Below are 19,107 nucleotides of genomic sequence, written 5' to 3' on the forward strand. Positions count from 1 at the left end.
AATAAGCACTATAGAAACATTAGCATTCGTGATCGTCATTTTTCTAGGTAGGGAAACTGAGGCACCAAAAGGTTCATGTTGATGTTGCACGTCTAGTAAGCGATGGAGCCAGGCTGGAACCCAGGCAGGTCTGGCTCCGTGGCCACGTGCCACCAGCTCCATGGGGGTGGGCCACAGGGCAGTCTTGTCTTTCACGAAGTCCCATGGCTTCTCTGACCCCTGTGTGGAAGGTGACAATGACGACACTCACCATCTCCTAAGCTCCTACTCTTTTTTTCTTAAAAAAGCATCTCATTTATGTATTTGTTTGGCTGTGCCAGGTCTTAGTTGCGTCATGTGGAATCTTTATTGCAGCACGTAGGATCTTTTTTAGTTGCAGCATGCAAACTCTTGGTTACAGCATGTGGGATCTATTTCCCTGACCATGGATTGAACCCGGGCCCCCTGCATTGGGAACGTGGAGTCTCAGCCACTGGGCCACCAGGGAAGTCCCTAAGCTCTCACTCTGTTCCAGGCATCCTAAGTTCTTTGCCCATGTTGAGCCTTTATAACACCCCTACAGATCTGTGCCTGTTCTACAGACTGGGAACTCAAGGTCCAGAAAGACTGGGAACTCATGTGACAGGAAGTGATGGAGTCAGGATTTGGGCCCAGCCTTACTGATTCAGCATCTTGCTACAATGCGGGAGACCTGGGTTCAATCCTTGGGTCGGGAAGATTCCCTGGAGAAGGCAATGGCAACCCACTCCAGTACTCTTGCTTGGAAAATCCCATGGACAGAGGAGCTTGGTGCAGGCTGCTGTCCATGGGGTCCCAAAGAGCCGGGCACGACTGAGCGACTTCACTTTCTACTGATTCCAGAGCTCAGGCCTTGGCCACCCTGCTCTCCTGCCCCATAAACACTGCTGCTTGAAGGAGTGTCCAGGGCAATAGCGCCAACCACCACTAAAATGACTTACTATTTCTTTTCTAATGCTGAAAATCGATATTTTTATTTAAAAATATATATTTAAAATAAGATATATTTATTTTTAAAATATAAAATAAATATATGTTTATTTTTGGCTGTGCTGGGTCTTCGTTAATGTGTGCTGGCTTTCTCTAGTTGTTGCGAGCGGGGGCTTTTCTTCCATGTGGTGCACGGGCTTCTCATTGCTGTGGCTTCTCTTGTTTCGAAGCACGGGCTCCAGGATGCGTAGGCTTAAGTTGTGGCTTAATTTTCTCGAGGCATGTGAGGTCTTCCTAGATCAGGGATTGAACCAATGTTCCTTGCATTAGCAGACAGATTCTTAACCACTGGACCACCAGGAAAGCTTCAAAAATAGATGTTTTTACAGATCAGATTAGAGCGTGAATCTTACCCTGGTTGTCTGACTAGAACCACCTGGGGGCTTTGAAAACCCACTGATGTTTAGGCCTCCTGCTGACCAGTTACATCAGAATGTCTGTGGGTGGGCTTCCCGGGGCTGAGAACCACTTACACTAGGTGACCTTTAGGATCCTTCCTGGCTTCCCTGGTGGCTCAATTGATAAAGACTCTGTCTACAATGCAGAGCACATCTTGTGAAACACCGGGCTGGATGAAGCACAAGCTGGAATCGAGATTGCTGGGAGAAATATCACCTCAGATATGCAGATGACACTACCTTCATGGCAGAAAGTGAAGAAGAACTAAAGAGCCTCTTGATGAAAGTGAAAGGAGGGTGAAAAAGCTGGCTTAAAACTCAACATCCAAAAAACTAAGATCATGGCATCCGGTCCCCTTATCTCATGGCAAATAGATGGGGAAACAATGGAAACAGTGACAGACTTCATTTTTGGGGGCTCCAAAATCACTGCAGATAATGACTGCAGCCATGAAATTAAAAAACACTTGCTCCTTGGAAGAAAAGCTATTATCAACCTAGACAGCTTATTAAAAAGCAGAGACATTACTTTGCCGACAAAGGTCCATCTAGTCAAAGCTATGGTTTTTCCAGTCGTCATGTATGAATGTGAGAGTTGGACTACAAAGAAAGCTGAGCACTGAAGAATTGATGCTTTTGAACTGTGGTGTTGGAGAAGACTCTTGAGAGTCCCTTGGACTGCAGGGAGATCAAACCAGGAATCCTAGAGGAAATCAGTCCTGAATTTTCATTGGAAGTACTGATGCTGAAGATGAAACTCCAATACTTTGGCCACCTGATGGGAAGAACTGACTCATTGGAAAAGACCCTGATGCTGGGAAAGATTGACAGCAGGAGGTGAAGGGAACGACAGAGGCTGAGATGGTTGGATGGTATCATCGACTCAATGGACGTGAGTTTGAGCAAGCTCCGGGAGTTGGTGATGGACAGGGAGGCCTGGTGTGCTGCAGTCTATGGGGTTGTAAAGAGTTGGACACGCCTGAGCGACTCAACTGAACAGAACTCCACTGTAGTGCAGGAGACCCAATTTTGATCCCTTGGTCGGGAAGATCCCCTGGAGAGGAAGATGGCAACCCATTCCAGTATTTCTTGCCTGGTTCAATCCCTGGTCTAGGAAGCCCCCACATGCCTCGGGGAGATTAAGCCACAACTGAAGCCTATGTGTCCTGGAACCTGTGCCCCGAAACAAGGTCCCATGGACAGAGGAGTCTGGTGGGCTGCAGTCCGTGGAGTTGCAAGAGTCAAACATGACTGAGCGACTAAACCACCATCATCACCAGCTTTCTGCTTCCGTGGTTCAAGGAAGGTATGCGGCCCTCAGGTGGCAGTAACAGGCCACAGCTCCATGATCTAATTGACAAGCCTCAGTGCCAACAGATAAGCACACTTGTCTTCAGTTTTATACCCAAACGAGATCCCTTGTTCCACATATAGACTTAATAATGATTGTAAAAAGCATTAATGTTTTAAGAACTACTTCTAAAAGCAATTAGCCAATATGTTAGTTTGATACCTTTCTCACAAATGGTTAGCTAACTTTTATCATGGAACTAAGGGTTTAGAGCCAAAAAAATCTCTTCTGAGTTTGGATTTTTGTCATTAGACTTGTTGACCATTGATATATCCAGGCTTTCTTACGTCATCACTATTATTTTTCCTTAAACCTCAGCTTTGCCCTGCACAGTCAGTGTGGGCCAATTTTGACCATCTCTGTTAAACATCTTCTGTTTGGTCTTGTCCACATAGTTGGAAATGGAAGCATGAGAGTCATTTTATTTAGGCCCTAGAGGATTTTCCCCATGTATGTGGAGGTATGTTCTCAGAGAGTTGCTTTCAGGACCCCAAAGCTCTGCAAATGGGAATAGATAGCTGGAAAAACTTTAGGACATGGAGTTTGGAGCCTATGGACCTGAGCTGAATGTGTCACTTACTGCCTATGTGGTCTTGAGCAAGTCACTGAAAGTTCAGCGCCTCAGTTTGCTTGTCTCTAAAATAGGGATTCTCAGAACTACATTACAGGCTATAAAAGGATTAAAAAGAAAGCAAACATACTTTTACAATAAAACTACTCAACAAACTAGGAATAGAAGGGACCTCTGCCAGTTGATAAAGAATATCTATGAAAGGAATATCGATGTGTGTGCTCCATTATGTCCGATTCTTTGTGACCTCATGGACTGTAGCCTGCCAAACTCCTCTGTCCATGGCATTGTCTATAGCATATATACATTCTTGTATATAGTACTTTATAAGAATCCACTAAAAACTACTAGAATAAATGAATTCAGCAAGATTTCAAGGTACACGGTCAGAACAAAAGTCCATAAAAATATTTTCTTTTATTTGTTTTTTGATTAAAGATGTGACTTTAATATTTGGTCTTGCCATAAATGAACTTATCTACAAAACAGAAACAGACACACAGACATAAAGAACAAATTTGTGGTTGCCAAGAAGTGGAGGGGGTAGGGGAGGGAAGGAGCGGGAATTTGGGATTAGAAGATGCAAACTAATCTATATAGGATGGATAAACAACAAAGTCCTACTATATAGCACAAGGAGCTATATTCAGTATACTGTGATTCATCATACTGGAAAAGACTTTGTAAAGAGAGTATATGCATGGATAACTGAATCATTTTGCTGTTCAGCAGAAATTAACACAACAGTTTAAATCAACTATACTTCAGTAAAATATAAAAATAAAAAAATTAAAAAATAATTTGTCTTGCTTATTTAGAAAATCATCTATTATCTTATTGGTGTATATTTTTCCTTCTCATTTGTTTTCCAAGCTTTCCTATCTCTCTATTATGTGTCCTAACATTTCTTAGGAGAAAGAGAAACGTGGCCTCTGACAGCTAGAAGCTGCTCTTGAACCCTCAGTTAGACCCGAGTCTTGTTAGCTGCTGATCTCATGTCTTGGTATTCTCCTGCTGATTATAAACAATTTTATAGGATACCAATCAGACAATGACAAAGATGTCACTAACATATGTTACTATAATGGATGAAGACAAAATAAGACCATTCATACATATGTCTAAGCACAGATTAAAAACATGAACATAATCAAAAGGACAAAAATGAGCAAATATCCTCCTTTTCTGAGTAACATGAATAAGTGCTGCTTCTATACTAATCAGAATTTTAGCCACATTCTACTCTTCCGTCATTCCAGATAAGACTCATTAAAATACCTATAGCAGACCCACTCCAAAATGGCCCAGTTATCCTACCTTCTAGTTCTCACCCTTATGTATTTCTTCTCTTGAATGTAGGCAGAATCCCTAACTTTCATTTAACCAGTGTAACATGATAAAGATAATGAGATTTTATTTCCGTGAGTACATTTTAAAAGATGGTAAAAATCCCCATCTTGCCAGCAGACTCTATTTACTACCTGTCCTTGCTGACTTTGATGAAGTAAGTCACCATACGGAGAAGCCTGCATTGCAAGCGACTAAGGTGGCCTCTTGTTGACAACCAGCAAGGAACTGAGGCTCTCAAGTATCAGCCAATTCAGTCATTCAGTCGTGTCCGACTCTGCGACCCAATGGACTGCAGCATGCCAGGCTTTCCTGTCCATCACCAACTCCTGGAGCTTGGGCAAACTCATGTTCATTGAGTCAGTGATGCCATCCAACCGTTTCATCTTCTGTCATTCCCTTCTCCCGCCTTCAATCTTTCCTTACTGGTTTTTCCAGTAGTCGTGTATGGCTGTGAGAGTTGAACTATAAAGAAAGCTGAGCGCTGAAGACTTGATGCTTTTGAACTGTGGTATTGGAGAAGATTCTTGAGAGCCCGTTGGACTGCAAGGAGATCAGGAAGCTGAAACTCCAATACTTCGGCCACCTGATGTGAAGAACTGACTCATTTAATTTCTTGTAGAATCAAAGGAAAAGAGAAAAATTTCAATACACTGAGTTGGGCAAAAACTTTATTCCAGTGTTTCCGTAAGGTATTATGGAAAAACCTGAATGAAATTTTTGGCAAACCAGAAATAATGTTAATGTATTAATCTTTAACCAATGCATTTGTTAAAATATAATTTCTAGTTTAATTTTTTATTGAGGAAGAGACCCCAAAGGCAAAAGCCTAGGGTCCTCATAGTCTTAACGGGGCCCTTGCTGCTCGTATGAATTTGACGGTAAAAATTTTCCCTCTCTAGTTTTTAGAGGAAAAATATAACAAAGAAAGTTTAAGGTGATGCATTCAAAATCCATGCATTCTTAAAGTGTTAGTCACTCAGTTGTGTCTGCCTCTTTGTGATGCATGGACTGTGGCCTGCCAGGCTCCTCTGTCCATGGAATTCTCCAGGCAAGAATACTGGAGTAGGTTGCCATTCTCTTCTCCAGGGGATCTTTCCTGACCCAGGGATTGAACCCAGGTTTCCTGCATTGCAAGCAGATTCTTAACCATCTGAGCCACGAGGGAACCCTGGGAGGGGAGGAGGAAGGGATGGAGTGTGGATGGAGAGGCTGATGGCGGCCAGTCCTGGCTCCACTTGAAGGAATCTGGGCTTGATTTGGGGATGGTGTTTAGAGCAGGAGTGTGTGTTCTTGCGTGTGTGCCTGTGACATAATGTATGGTGTGAAAATATCCCTCCAACTGCAGTGTGGAGAGTGGATCAGACAGAGGCCTGGGGAGCCAAGTGATGGCTTCTGCCCTCATCCTGCTGGGCCTGGATGGGGTGGAGGCTGAGGAAAAGGCCACAGGGCTTTGAGGAGGTGCAAGTGACAAGGCTGGATGGATTGCGCTGGGAGGTGACAGGAGGTGGCATCACAGCGGGGGTTGTGCATTGAGTTTGCATCTTTGCCATCCGCATTCCTCAGGGCATTGGCTTTCTGGGAATTAAGGTTAGAGAAAGAGGCTGCTCGGGTTAGACATGCTTGGATGGTGGCTTAGTCTGGGGCTCCTGGAAGGGGGAGAGGTGGAAGCTCGAAGCTCTCACTTCCTCTCGTATTCTGAAAACCTTTCTTTTCTTTCCCCCCCCAAAGGTGAAAAATGCCGCAGCTTCATTGACCTGGCCCCGGCTTCAGAGAAAGGTAGGTGTGGCCCAGCTCAGGCGTGCCAGCCTTGCCCTCTGGGACACTTCCTGCAGCCCTGGGAAAGCCTGTCCGTTAGCACCCCTGGGTGGTGGCGCCCCAGGGGGCCAGGATCCTGCAGCAAAGCTCTGAGTTCCTTGAGCAGCCAGAGCAGTGGGAGAGGCAGGTGGAGGGTCCTCATCTTGCCCCCTGCCACGCTCCCTCCCCGCAGTGGGCGTGTGGTCCTGAGAATCCTTCCACTTCCGTTACTGCTACAGCATGCTGGGACTTTGGGGGAGGTGGAATGGGTGTGTGGAATTTGGGGTCAGGCAAGACAGCGCTGGGGGCACTGCCTCCCAGTGTGGGATTTGTCCTTGGAAGGGAGGGAAGCCAGATGTTCTGTCTCTGTCATCTCACAGGTGTGGGGAGGGCCAGCCTGATTGGACCCTTCCCTTCAGAGAGGAGCCATTGATGTTCAGGGCCAGATATCAGAGATTCTGAGCCCAGTGACACTCAGATAGGACGACTGGGAGTGGGCTGCAGCGTATGTAAGAGGCAGAGTAGTCAGGATTACGTTTAGTTGGAAGTAATGGCACCCCACTCCGGGACTCTTGCCTAGAAAATCCCCTGGACGGAGGAGCCTGGTGGGCTGCAGTCCGTGGGGTCGCTAAGAGTCGGACACGACTGAGCGACTTCACTTTCACTTTTCACTTTCATGCATTGGAGAAGGAAATGGCAACCCACTCCAGTGTTCTTGCCTGGAGAATCCCAGGGACGGGGGAGCCTGGTGGGCTGCCGTCTGAGGGGTCGCACAGAGTCGGACATGACTGAGCGACTCAGCAGCAGCAAAGTGTAAGTAAGTGTTAGTCGCTCAGTTGTTTCCAACTCTCTGTGGCCCCAGGGACTGAGCCCCCCAGGCTCCTATGGAATTCTCTAAGCAAGAATACTGGAGTGGGTAGACATTCTCTTCTCCAAGGGAACTTTCCTGACCCAGGGATCAACCCCGGGTCTCCTGCATTGCAGGCAGATTCTTAACCATCTAAGCCACCAGGTGACTCCAAACAACTGGCTTCAGTGGAGAAATGTGTTTATAGCTTTTATAAAGGTTTGAATCCAGAGTGGATCTGCTCCATACAGTCCTCAGGATCCCAGCACTTGAGGGCCCTCTCCATCATCCTTTGCCCTCTTGGTCTAAGCGGGTGGTTAGAGCTCCAGCTGTCACATCTGTACTCCGGGCAATAGGACAGAGGAAGGGGAAGAAAGAATGGGCAAATCTTGCATGTCAACTGGGTTCCCAGAAGTTGGCTCATTTTCTCTTTGCCAGAACTTGATTATAGCTGCAAAGGAGTCAGGGAAATGAGGTCTTAATCAGCAACTGTGGGCTCCGCTAAAAGTCAGGGGTTCTATCATTGTGGGGGAGCAGGAGAATGGATACTGGAGGCTGTGCTATCACAAGAACATAGGGCGTGGCTGCTTCCCCTCCTGCCTACCCCCCACCCCCCGCACCAGGAAGAAGCCCTGCCAAGAGAGAACAGGTGTGCAGGTCCCTTTAAACAGCCTGGATATTAGGAGAGGGCTCTGGTCCTGGGAGTTGGGATTGGGAAACAGGCAAGAGTTCAGTCCTATACATTGGAGTCCTATATTTGTATACATCTTATACAGATATGGAGGGCCTTGGTAGGCACTATTGTTGTTCAGCCACTAAGTCGTGTCTGACTCTTTTGTGACCCCATGGACTAGAGCCCACCAGGCTCCTCTGTCCATGGGATTTCCCAGGCAAAAGTATTGGAGTGGGTTGCCATTTCCTCTTCCAGGGCATTTTCCTGACCCAGGGATTCAACCCATGTCTCCTCCATTGCAGGAGGATTCTTTACCACTGAGCCACCAGGGAAGCCCTTGGCAAGCATGGGTCAGGGAAAATTAAGTCCAGGACATGTGGCCACCCACACCCGCTGCTGGTAGGGCTGAATTTGGGGTTTCCTTGCAGTGTCAGGAGGTTTAAGAGCCTGGAGGGCTGGGACTCTAACCCCTCCAAGGTGTTGGCAGAGATGGGGTAGGCAGAGGGTGTGTGCCATTGAGGCTGATGACATTCCTATCTTGCACATACTGTCCCCTTGGAGAGCTCTGGCCAGGTTACAGCTGGTGAGACTGAGGGGCCTGTGACAGGAGGCTCGAAGTGCCCTCAGGCCCAAGAAGAGGCTGGGCTCCCCTGCTGAGCAAGCTTGTGGCCGTGGGGACTGCTGCCTCTGTTTCCTTTGCTTCCTTCCCACACTCCGTACCCGGCCCTTGTACTGCATCTTAGAAGTCGACACCTGCCTATGGTCAGGGCTGAGCGACTCAGACTGTACCTCTCAAACTGAGATCTCCAGAAAATACTATGAATACAGCTGCCAATAAATGACTGAAATTTGATTGATTGGGTACCATGTGCTGGGCACTGGGCCATGCACATTGAATGTATTAACTTGGAAATCTCCCCACAACCTTGTGAAGAAGGGGCTGACTTTCTCACTCTACTTGACAGATGAGGAAACTGAGGCTTAGAGACGTTAAGCCACTCACATCTCACATCTCATAAGCCAGGGATCCCCACCCCTTGGGCCATGGATGGGTGCTGGTCTGTGATTAGGGACTGGGTCACAGCAGGAGGTGAGTGGCAGGTGAGTGAGCAAAGCTTCATCTGTATTTATAACTGCTCCCCATCACTCTCATTACTGCCTGAGCTCTGCCTCCTGTCAGATCAGCATCGGCATAATAAATGTAATGCACTTGAATCATCCAGAAACATCCCTCCCCTGGACCCTTGGTCCTAGAAAAATTGTCTTCCACGAAATCAGTCCCTGGTGCCAAAAAGGTTGGGATCGTGTCATAAGGGATAGAGTGCACATTCTACACCCCACCTTGTACTGCATCTTAGAAGTCGATACCTTTAGGCAACCTCTGTGATGCCCATCCCACAATCCCCAAGGCCTTGGAGTTTCTGGGTCACCTCTGCTCCAGATCTGACTTCCAGGAAGCATGACCTGTGTGGTGGTGTTCAGTTCATGTCTGACTGTTTGCAGTCCCATGGGCTGCAGCACTCCAGGCTTCCTTGTCTCCTGGAGCTTGCTCAGATGCACGTCCATTGAGTTGGTGATGCCATCCAACCATCTCATCCTCGGTCTGCCCCTTCTCCTCCTGCCTTCAATCTTTCCCAGCATGAGGGTCTTGTCCAATGAGTCGGCTCTTTGCGTCAGGTGGCCAAACTATTGGAGCTTCAGCTTCAGCCATCAGTCCTTCCAATGAATATTCAGGGTTGATTTCCTTTAGGATGGACTGGTTTGATCTCCTCGCAGTCCAAGGGAAGCTCAAGAGTCTTCTCCTTGTGTGCACATGTAAATGTGTGTGCATGTCTGGTTGAGGGTGAGGCTGTATGTGCATGGGCAGGTGCTCCTGTGAGAGTGTGCACATGGGTTTTGTGTGTGTGCCTGCGTGCACACTGGTGGGTGAGTGTGGGCAGGGAGGCAGGTATGCGTGTGGGTGCACATAGGAGTGTGTGGATGAATGTGCATGGGCACGTGTGTCCGTGCACAGCAGCAGGTGGCTTTCTCTTGCCTCCTGCTGGGGGCATCAGAGCTTTATTGCTGCTGCTTTTACGAGGACCCAGGGCCCCAGAGAAGTTGTTTCTTTGTGTTTACTAGCCTTGTGATTTTACTTTCAGGGCTTGGCGGCCACGCAGTGGACCTTCTGTCTGTGTATATGAAAGTGTTTATAAGGAGGCTGAGTGGGCTGGTTTTGCAGACCAGTTTTCATGGACTTGTTGCCTCTCAAGCACTTAAGGTCTCCCTCGGGGCTGGAGGGGTTTGGTTGTGGCAGCTCGGTGGCCAGTTCCCAAACCTCCTGGCCCCTCCCAGGGGCATCTGCAGGAGCGTAATGCTCCCTAACCCTCCGTTATGCTCACCGAGTCCTCACTGTGTTGACTGTCCATTTCACAGATGAGGAGCCTGAGCTGCAGAGAGGGAGGGATTGGTTCTGGGTCACGGCAATGTTGGAGCCCACGTGTGTTCTCTCCCTAAGCGCACTCTTCTGCCAGATTGTGACTTCAGCCTCATTCCCCTGTGACTTCCTGCCTGCTCTGCAAAATCCAACCATAATCATTAGTGTTAGGTGACACTAACAAGGACTGGCTTTCCTGCAGTGCTTGCCACATGCCAGGCACTGTTCTGAGAACTTTACACCCCTTGGCTCATTTAATCCCCATTTTACAGATGAGGAGACTGGGGTCTAGAGAGTTAATTGACTTGCCCAAGGTCACATAATTAGGATGCTGGGATTTGAACCTGAGCCATCTGGCTTTTTAATGCCTGGTTCTTCTGCTGAAAAGCTAGGCCTTTTGCGCCTCTGTGTATGTGTGTGTGTGTGTGTGTGTGTGAGTGTGTGTGATTGAGGCCCTTCTCAAACGGTCCCCGTCTTTGCCATTTTCTCCAATACTCTCCTGTCTTTTCCCCCCCTGCTCTCTCCCCTGGCAAAATATGTGCCTGTCATCAGTGTTTTTACCATGGCATATTTTCGTTAGTTCTCCTGATCATTCTAGCTTTCTGCTTCACGTGGGAAATCACTTTACATTTTAAACCAGCCTAAGCCACATCCACTTTTCATCTGGATTCCTGCCACAGTCTCTTAGCAGGTTACGTCTTTTTATTTTTGCCCCGTTTCACTGGTAGCCAGAATGATCTTTTGAAAGCATAAATCATCTCATGTGGTTCCCTGTTTAAAACCCTCCTTTGGCTCCCATCTCACTCAAAGGAAAAGTCAGCATCCTCATCATGGCCTGTGCGGTCTAGGGGATCAAGCCCTGGACATACAGGAGCCTTTCTCCTGAGATCTCCCCCTGTTACCGCACTTCAGTCTCCAATATCTTTTTTTGTCCAGTCGCTAAGTCATGTCTGACTCTTTGTGACCCCATGGACTGCAGCACGCCAGGGTTCCCTGTCCTTGACTGTCTTCTGGAGTTTGCGCAAACTCATGTCCATTGAGTTGGTGATGCTATTTAACCATCTCATTCTCTGTCTCCCGCTTCTCCTCCTGCCCTCAATCTTTCCCAGCATCAGGGTCTTTTCCAGTGAGTCAGCTCTTTGCATCAGATTGCCAGAGTATTGGAGTTTCAGCTTCAGCGTCTGTCCTTCCAATGAATGTTCAGAATTGTTTTCCTTTAGGATAGACTGGTTTGATTTCCAAGGGACTCTCAAGAGTCTTCTCCAGCACCACAAAGTCCTTACTGTTCCTTGAGTCAGCCAAGCTTGTGTGTGCCCCAGGGCCTTTGCACTTGTTTCCTGTCCCGGGAACACTGTTTTCTCAGCTCTTGGCACAGCTGGTTCCTTCTCATCACTCGAATGCCATATCTTCAGGGCCGCCTTCCTTTAACAACTTTAGAGCAGCCCTTCCTCTTGCCACATTCTTTGCCACTCCCTTCTCTGTTTAGTTGTCTTTACATCATATATGAAATGTGTCCAGTGCTTCTTTGATTAACAGTTGTCTCCCCTGACAGACTGTCAGTTCCATGAGGGCAGGAATTCTGTCTTGTTTGTGACTCACAAACATCTGCAGGGCCCAGAGCAATGCTGGCAATATTGAATTAATCAAAATATGAACATTGATTTTTTTTTTTTACTGTATACACTTGTTATCAAAATTATAGCAATTCTGACATGTATAAATGAGAAATGAAAGTCTCTTATAAGCCCACCCTTAGATACTCACTGGTAATGGTTTGATTTATTAGTCCTTGAAGAAGGATAGAAGGATGAAAGATAGGTAGGTAGATAGATAAATACACACGTATGTGTGCACACACACACACACACACACACACACAGAGAGGCTTCTCTGGTGGTTCAGACAGTAAAGAATCCTCCTTCAATGCAGGAGACCCCGGTTTAATTCCTGGGTTGGGAAGATTCCCCTGGAGAAGGGAATGGCCACCGACTCTAGTGGGTACTCTTGTATTCTTGTCTGGAGAATTCCATGGACAGTGGAGCCTTGTGAGCTACAGTCCATGGGATAGCAGAGTTGGACACGACTGCGCGACTCACACACATACACACACACGCACACACGCACACACACACACACAGAGTAAGTCTCCTACATATGATCCTTCAAGTTTCAAACTTTCAAAGATGCGAACATGCATTCCATCAACGTCAGGCAGGAGTGAAATTGCAGCCTGCCCTCCGTCTCCTATTGCTGACGATCCTTCAGCTCCACCGTCTCCCACCTCCTCTCCCTCCTCCAGTCAATAGCTCTTCTTGCCTGTTCACTTGATGCCAGCCCCTGTGTGCCAGCTGTTGTACTGTACTTTACAAGGTACTGTACTGTGAGATTAAAACTGTTTTATTTTCTGTTTGATTTTTGTGTATTATTTATGTGAAGAGTATTATAAACCTATTACAGTACAGTACTACATAGCTGCTTGTGTTAGTTGGGTACCTAAGCAAACTTTGTTGGACTTATGAACCAATTGAACTTAGGAATGTGCTTTCAGAATGAAACTCATTTGTATGTAGGGGACTTACTGTATACTTATATACCTGTATAAAATTGTAGATTGTTTTTTATATCAATACATAGAACTCATGTTCATCTTTTGGAACAACTGTGTAATAGCCCATCACATAGAGACAATTTATTTAATCAGGCCTTGTAGCTGGACATTCAGATTACATCCCCGGTACACTTCGAGAATCTTGTATCATAGCTGAATAATAGCAACCTGTACACACATCTTTCTCCCTTACAAGAACGGGGCCCTCCAGGGCTCAGCCCAGGAGGGCTCAGGAGCCCCGCTGGCAGAGCAGAGTAATAGGTTCTCTGACAAAGATCTTCCCAGCAGGCCATGGGAGGCAGAGGAGGAGGAATGAAAGATGCTTGAGCAGTTTATGAAGATGAAGCATGCAAATGCAGATAAACAGCAACGTTTGTGTGCTGTGAACTTGATAGTGAAAATGCAGAGGAAAAACTTCCTACTCTTCTGCTTCAAGCTTCCTTTATCTCTCCAAATCTCAGTCTCTTATTCCCTGAGGCCAGATTCTCCTACCAAATAATGTGACCAACTGGATAATCATCAGGCCTAGCATATTGGTCAGCAATAGCCACCATAATGCTGTATAACTATCTCCAAACTTGGTGGCACTTGGCTTTTTTTTTGCTTGCATGTCTGGGGTTGACTTAGGTTTAACTGATGCCGACTGTCTGAGTTCCAGGATGTAGACTGGGCTCAAGTCTGTTCCATGTATGTTCATCTTAGGGACAAGGTTGTTGTTCAGTTGCTCAGTTGTGTCCAGCTCTTTGTGACCCCACGGGCTGCAGCATTCCAGGCTTCCCTATCCTTCTCCATCTCCTGGAGCTTGCTCAAACTCATGTCCGTTGAGTCGGTGATGCCATCCAACCATCTTGTCCTCTAGTGTTCCCTTCTGCTCCCGCCTTCGGTCTTCTCCAGCATCAGGGTCTTTTCCAAAGAGTTGCCTCTTTGCATCAGCTGGGCTTCAGTCTCAGACTAGGGGCCAGGTAGAGGGAACGAAAATGCAGGATGGCTAATTGCACAAGCACGTTTAAAACCTTTGCTTGCATCCTATCTGCGAGCATCCTATTGGCTAAAGCAAGTCATGTGGTTGCAGACAACATCAATGGGGCAAGAAATGCATGACGCATGCGGAGGGGAGGATGGAGCGGGAATAAATATTTGCTGAATGATAGTGTAATCATCTGGGTCACAACCCCTGGGTCTGACCACAGGCCTTAAGGATGATTGGGAGCTGGTTGTGCTGAAACTGGCCCAGCTGGATTTCTGGATGAATATGTGTAGGGATGACTCATTTAAAATAAGTTTACTTATTTTTATTTTTGGCTGAGTTGGGTCTTTGTTGCTTTGCACAGCTAGTTGCAGTGAGCAGGGCCTCCTCTCTCGTTGCAGTGCTTGGGCTTCTCATTGCGGTGGCTTGTCTTGTGGCGTACAGGCCTTAGCTGCATAGGTTTCAGAACTTGAGGCTCACTGGGCCCTAGAGCTCTGACTCAGTAATTGTGGCACACGGGCTTAGTTGCTCCACAGCACGTGTTATCTTCCTGGACCAGGGATGGATTCCACGTCCTCTGCATCGACAGGCAGAGCCACCAGGGAAATCCTGATGGTGACTCATTAATTTGCTTATCAAGGTCTCCTCTCTTTATTGTCATCCCAAAGTGACTTATTTATTTGTCCCAAAGTGCCCTAAATGCTTGGAGGGAGGTAACGGCTGTTCATTCCCCCAGGAACCAACCAGTCGAGCTGCCCCTGTGTGCCAGTCACCTGCACACAGGGCTTCTAATTCAACACAGATTTTCTGAGCACCTACTGTGATCCAGGCTGTGGGCTAGGCTTTGGTCAGGGGAGTGTGGGGACGAATGAAGTGAAAGTCCCTGCCCTACAGGAGTGGGAGACAGCTACGTGCATGGCGATCAGGCATCGTGCAAGGGCTCCAGCCAAGGGACAAAGAGGATGCCACCTTCCAGTACAGAAGGCTGGGGACATGATGGCTGCCACCTTTGATCCTGTCACGGGGGGTGGGGTCCATAAGGACTCTGTGCTTTTCTTATATTAACTGCTCCCACCCCTCAGTAGAGATCTATCCTGTCCTTTGTCAAGGTGTGGTGTGGGGAAAATTCCCAGCTCCTAAATCTGAAGTTGGAGCTCCCACTCGAAGGTGGGTGGGTTCTCACTGTGAATGAACGAACGAATGAAAAATGAGTGAAGGAAGGAAGGAATTGAGCCTGTCATGATTCATATTTGCCATCAAGGCTGCACCAGTAACCACTCACTGTGATTCTTCTATGTGCATTCATACACACCGTGGAGTACTGTGTAATCTATAACTGCTCCCAGCAGCATAGGTGCTGGGCAAATGAAGCCAGATTCACAGGAACCCATGGTACGTGATTCCATTTGTATAAAACTGGAAAATAGGCAAAACAGATCTCTGCTGTCAGAAGCCAGGACAGAGATTGTCCTTGAAGAGCAGGTGTGACTGAAAGGGAGCCCGTGGAGGGCTCTGGCAGCTGGCGAGGTTCTGTTTCTTAATCTGGGTGCTAGTTACATGGATGTGTTCAGTTTATGAAAGTTCATCAAGCTGTACTTTTGTGACCAATGCACTTTTCTGTATATGCGATACTTCCATAAGAAGTCAAGGAAAAAATTCTCACACTGAATTCTAAATTATCTTTCTAAAGTGAAAATCCAGCTCCATCAGCCTCCTGCTTAAAAGCCTTTCCTGGCTCCAGACATACACCATGTAACAGGACCTTCGTGTTCTAATCTGTGCCTGTTCCTCTCCACCTCCTACAAGTCTTGTACATTTCTCCCCAAACTCTCCATCGTCTCTCATGCCTCTGTGCCGTTGCAGATTCTCTCTCCTCTGCCGACCTGGCAAACTTCCGTGTATCTTTTAAAACCCAGTTGAGACATGACATCTTCTGAAGGTACTCAGGCTTCCTAGATGGCTCAGCTGGTAAAGAACCCGCCTGCCAATGCAGGAGACACAAGAGACATGAGTTCGATCCCTGGGTCAGGAAGATCTCCTGGAGAAGGAAGTGGCAACCTGCTTCAATATTCTTCTTGCCTGGAGAATCCCATGGATGGAGGAACCTGGTGGGCTACAGTCCATGGGGTCGCAAAGAGTTGGACATGACTGAGTGTGTGTGCACACACGTAGGGCTCATCTTATTAGAACCCATCACTCTGCCTTGTGCTGATCTCCTCTACCAGACTCGACACTCCCTGAGGACAGGCACTACATCTCTGGACTTCTGGTGGTTCCTGTGCTGTCATGGAGTTGGCACACAGCAAGAGTTTAATAGAGGTTTGTTGAATGAAGGAAGAAAGGAAGGAAAGAAGGAAGGAAGGAACGAGGGCCATGTTCTAGACACTGGGTGTCCCATCTGGTTTTGGAAACCTGGATCTCTCCTCCATCCTGCCTGGGCTGAGTTGTGTTTTAAGGCATCTCTGTCTGCTCCCTGCTTGTGTTTCCCAGAGAGCTGGGATTTCTGGCGGCCACCAGCTGGCAATTTCTGTGAAACAATCTCCAAAGCTTGTAAGTTTCATTTGTTTAATATTTCAGGGATGTGTAACAAGGTGGTAGCTCTGCGACCACAGTCCCGAGTCTTGCCTGAGTCATTTCTCACTTGAGTTCCTATAATTGTCTCTTGTTGGTTCCCTCAACCTCTCTGTTCTCCGTCTGAAATCGATTTACAGTTCTGCTGCTCACTTAATTTATTTAGTGCGTTTTATTGATTTATGCCATAGAACTGAAACGTGCATAGATCAGAACATGCTGAAGGGAAGGGAGAGAGGAACCAGCTTCCACAGCTGCCCAGACTCTTGACACCGGAGCTGCAAGCGGGTCACCTGCCAGCTGCAGCCTGAACAGAGTCACTGGTGCATCCTGGCACCTGTGCGTTAACCCTGGGCGATCTTCTCACCCTGGCTATTTGGGGACCTCCCTGTGACCTTCACCTCTCAAAGATCCTGACTCTGTGAAGTCCTCTCTGGCCCCCAGACTGAGTTAGTTACACCAGCTTTGGTCTCCCATGGCACCCCGATGGACCACAGCCCGCCAGGCTCCTCTGTCCATGGAATTTTCCAGGCAAGAATACTGGAGTGGGTTGCCGTGCCCTCCTCCAGGGGATCGAACCTGCTCTTAGTCTATCTGCACTGGCAGGCAGGTTTTTACCAGTAGTACCGCCGTGGTGGCTCAGACGGTAAAGAGTCCTCCTGCAATGCAAGAAACCCGAGTTTGATCCCTGGGTTGGGAAGATCCCCTGGAGAAGGAAATGGCAACCCACTCCAGTATTCTTGCCTGGGAAATCCCATGGACAGAGGAGCCTGGATGGGCTACAATCCATGAGGTTGCAGAGAGTTGGACACGACTTAATGATTCAACAACTGGGCTCCTCCAGAGCCTGACAAACTGGGAACTCTGATTCCTTCATCCCAGTGAGTCACTCTTCAGGAGACAAAGGGGCAGGAGCCCAGGCCGAGTGGCTCACACATCCGTTTTTCCCTCTCACCTGCCATTCCCAGCCAGCATGGAGCTAATTCTGGGAGCCCTCTGACTGCGGCTGGGAATCATTGTCTGTCTGAATGGTCCTGCTGCTTCCATGGAGGCAGGAAAGGGATGGAATATTCCTACAGGAGGAGATCGTTGCCTGGCCATCCTCAACAAACTCACAACACGGGCCACCTCACCTGGTGCCATTTCATCCTTGGAGCCAGGCTTCACCCTTACCTTCAGGGAAGGGCTGTGGGGACCTTGTCCCCCTTGCCTCAGGCCAGTGGCAGCGTCCCTTGGTGGCAGGCTATATGCCAGGAGCTGGGACAGCGAGGAGAACTCCTTTCCCCAGCTTCCGATCTCTAGGAGCTGTCTAGTGGGGTCGGCACATAAAGAGGTAAAGAATCATCTGTGAATCAGGGACCCAGAGTGGGTGGCCAGAGGTCTGTGGAAGGAATGATGGCAGTCTGGGGAGGGTCCCATGTGGGGAGGGCCCTGGAGGATGAGTGGCATTTCTTCTACTGCATAAGGGGCACTGCGGTGGGGGAGGGTGTCATTCCTGCCAGAATGAATGGCCTGTGCCAAGATGTGAGACCAGTGTCCTTGTGCCAGGCATGTGGCAGATGTGCAATAGACGTTCGCTGAATGACTGAAGAGTGGAAGGAAGGTCGAGCCCAGAGAGGTTAAGTGTTTTGCTCAAAGTCACACAGCAAATTTAGGTTAGAGTCAGACTCATCCTCCAGGCTCCTGAGGTCTTTTCATCAGGATCCTGCCCACCCTGCCCACCCCGCCCATCCTTTCTCACCTCCCCTTCCTTCCCACCCATGCCTCCAGCCTCATTTTTTCTAGCATCACACATGGTCCTCCCACCTCCTTCATTCTGCCACTTTATTTTGAAATTCTGGATTCCTCTAATTACGTGCTCTTATTAAAAGTGATTGAATCCCTGTGCCGGTGGAGGATTTCTCCCGGAGATCACAACATCCAATAATTGCTTTAGTTGCTCTAATTCCAATTATTCAAGATTATCTTTCCAGGTAATTAGGTGTCTGGGTAGTCTCGCCTGTTCACTCTCTCTGAAAGTGTCATATTAACCCCAAACAGTGACCAGCTTTCTTGTTTCATAATTGGAAACAGTTTCTCCTTGGTGAGAAGACTCTGTTAAGTGTAAACAATGGTAATTTACATTTTGAAATGACTCCTTGGTCTTATCATACTTTGGTGTGAGAAATTAGCTCAGATGCTTAAATCCAGCCCTTTGCCCTTCTGAGCAGAGGTTTCAGTAGCACTGGGGAAATAGGGCTTGCTGAATTGCATAGGGTTGGAGGAATTTGAAGGATGGCTCCTTTGCACATCCCAGGAAAGTCTATCCATGAGCTGGTTCCTTCTAGATTTCTGCCTGGATGGGAGGTCTTAGGATGGTATTTGCAGTAAGACTCTATTTGGTTCCAGTCTTGCATTCAAACAGGGTCTTCCCTTGAGACAAATGATGAGTTCTTCAAATGAAGTTATACAGTCAAGGCTACCATGGACAGCTGTGTAGGTTACCCACTGTGCAACTTGGGGGGGGGGGGCGTCATGATTTGTCTGTGTGAATGGTATAGGATTGGGCAGTGC

At 47.7% G+C, this 19,107-nt stretch overlaps 1 protein-coding gene across 1 annotated transcript in view; it reads left to right on the forward strand.

The window, feature by feature from the left end:
• GSG1L (GSG1 like) overlaps nucleotides 1-19,107 on the forward strand; it is a 254,066-nt gene that overhangs the window by 84,381 nt on the left and 150,578 nt on the right. Inside the window, exon 2 of the mRNA XM_052636124.1 lies at nucleotides 6,407-6,454. Within this exon, the coding sequence (XP_052492084.1) occupies nucleotides 6,407-6,454 (48 nt within the window). The remainder of the gene's footprint in view (nucleotides 1-6,406; nucleotides 6,455-19,107) is intronic.

The sequence above is a fragment of the Budorcas taxicolor genome, chromosome 2 (genome assembly GCF_023091745.1).
Source record: "Budorcas taxicolor isolate Tak-1 chromosome 2, Takin1.1, whole genome shotgun sequence".
NCBI lineage: Eukaryota > Metazoa > Chordata > Mammalia > Artiodactyla > Bovidae > Budorcas > Budorcas taxicolor.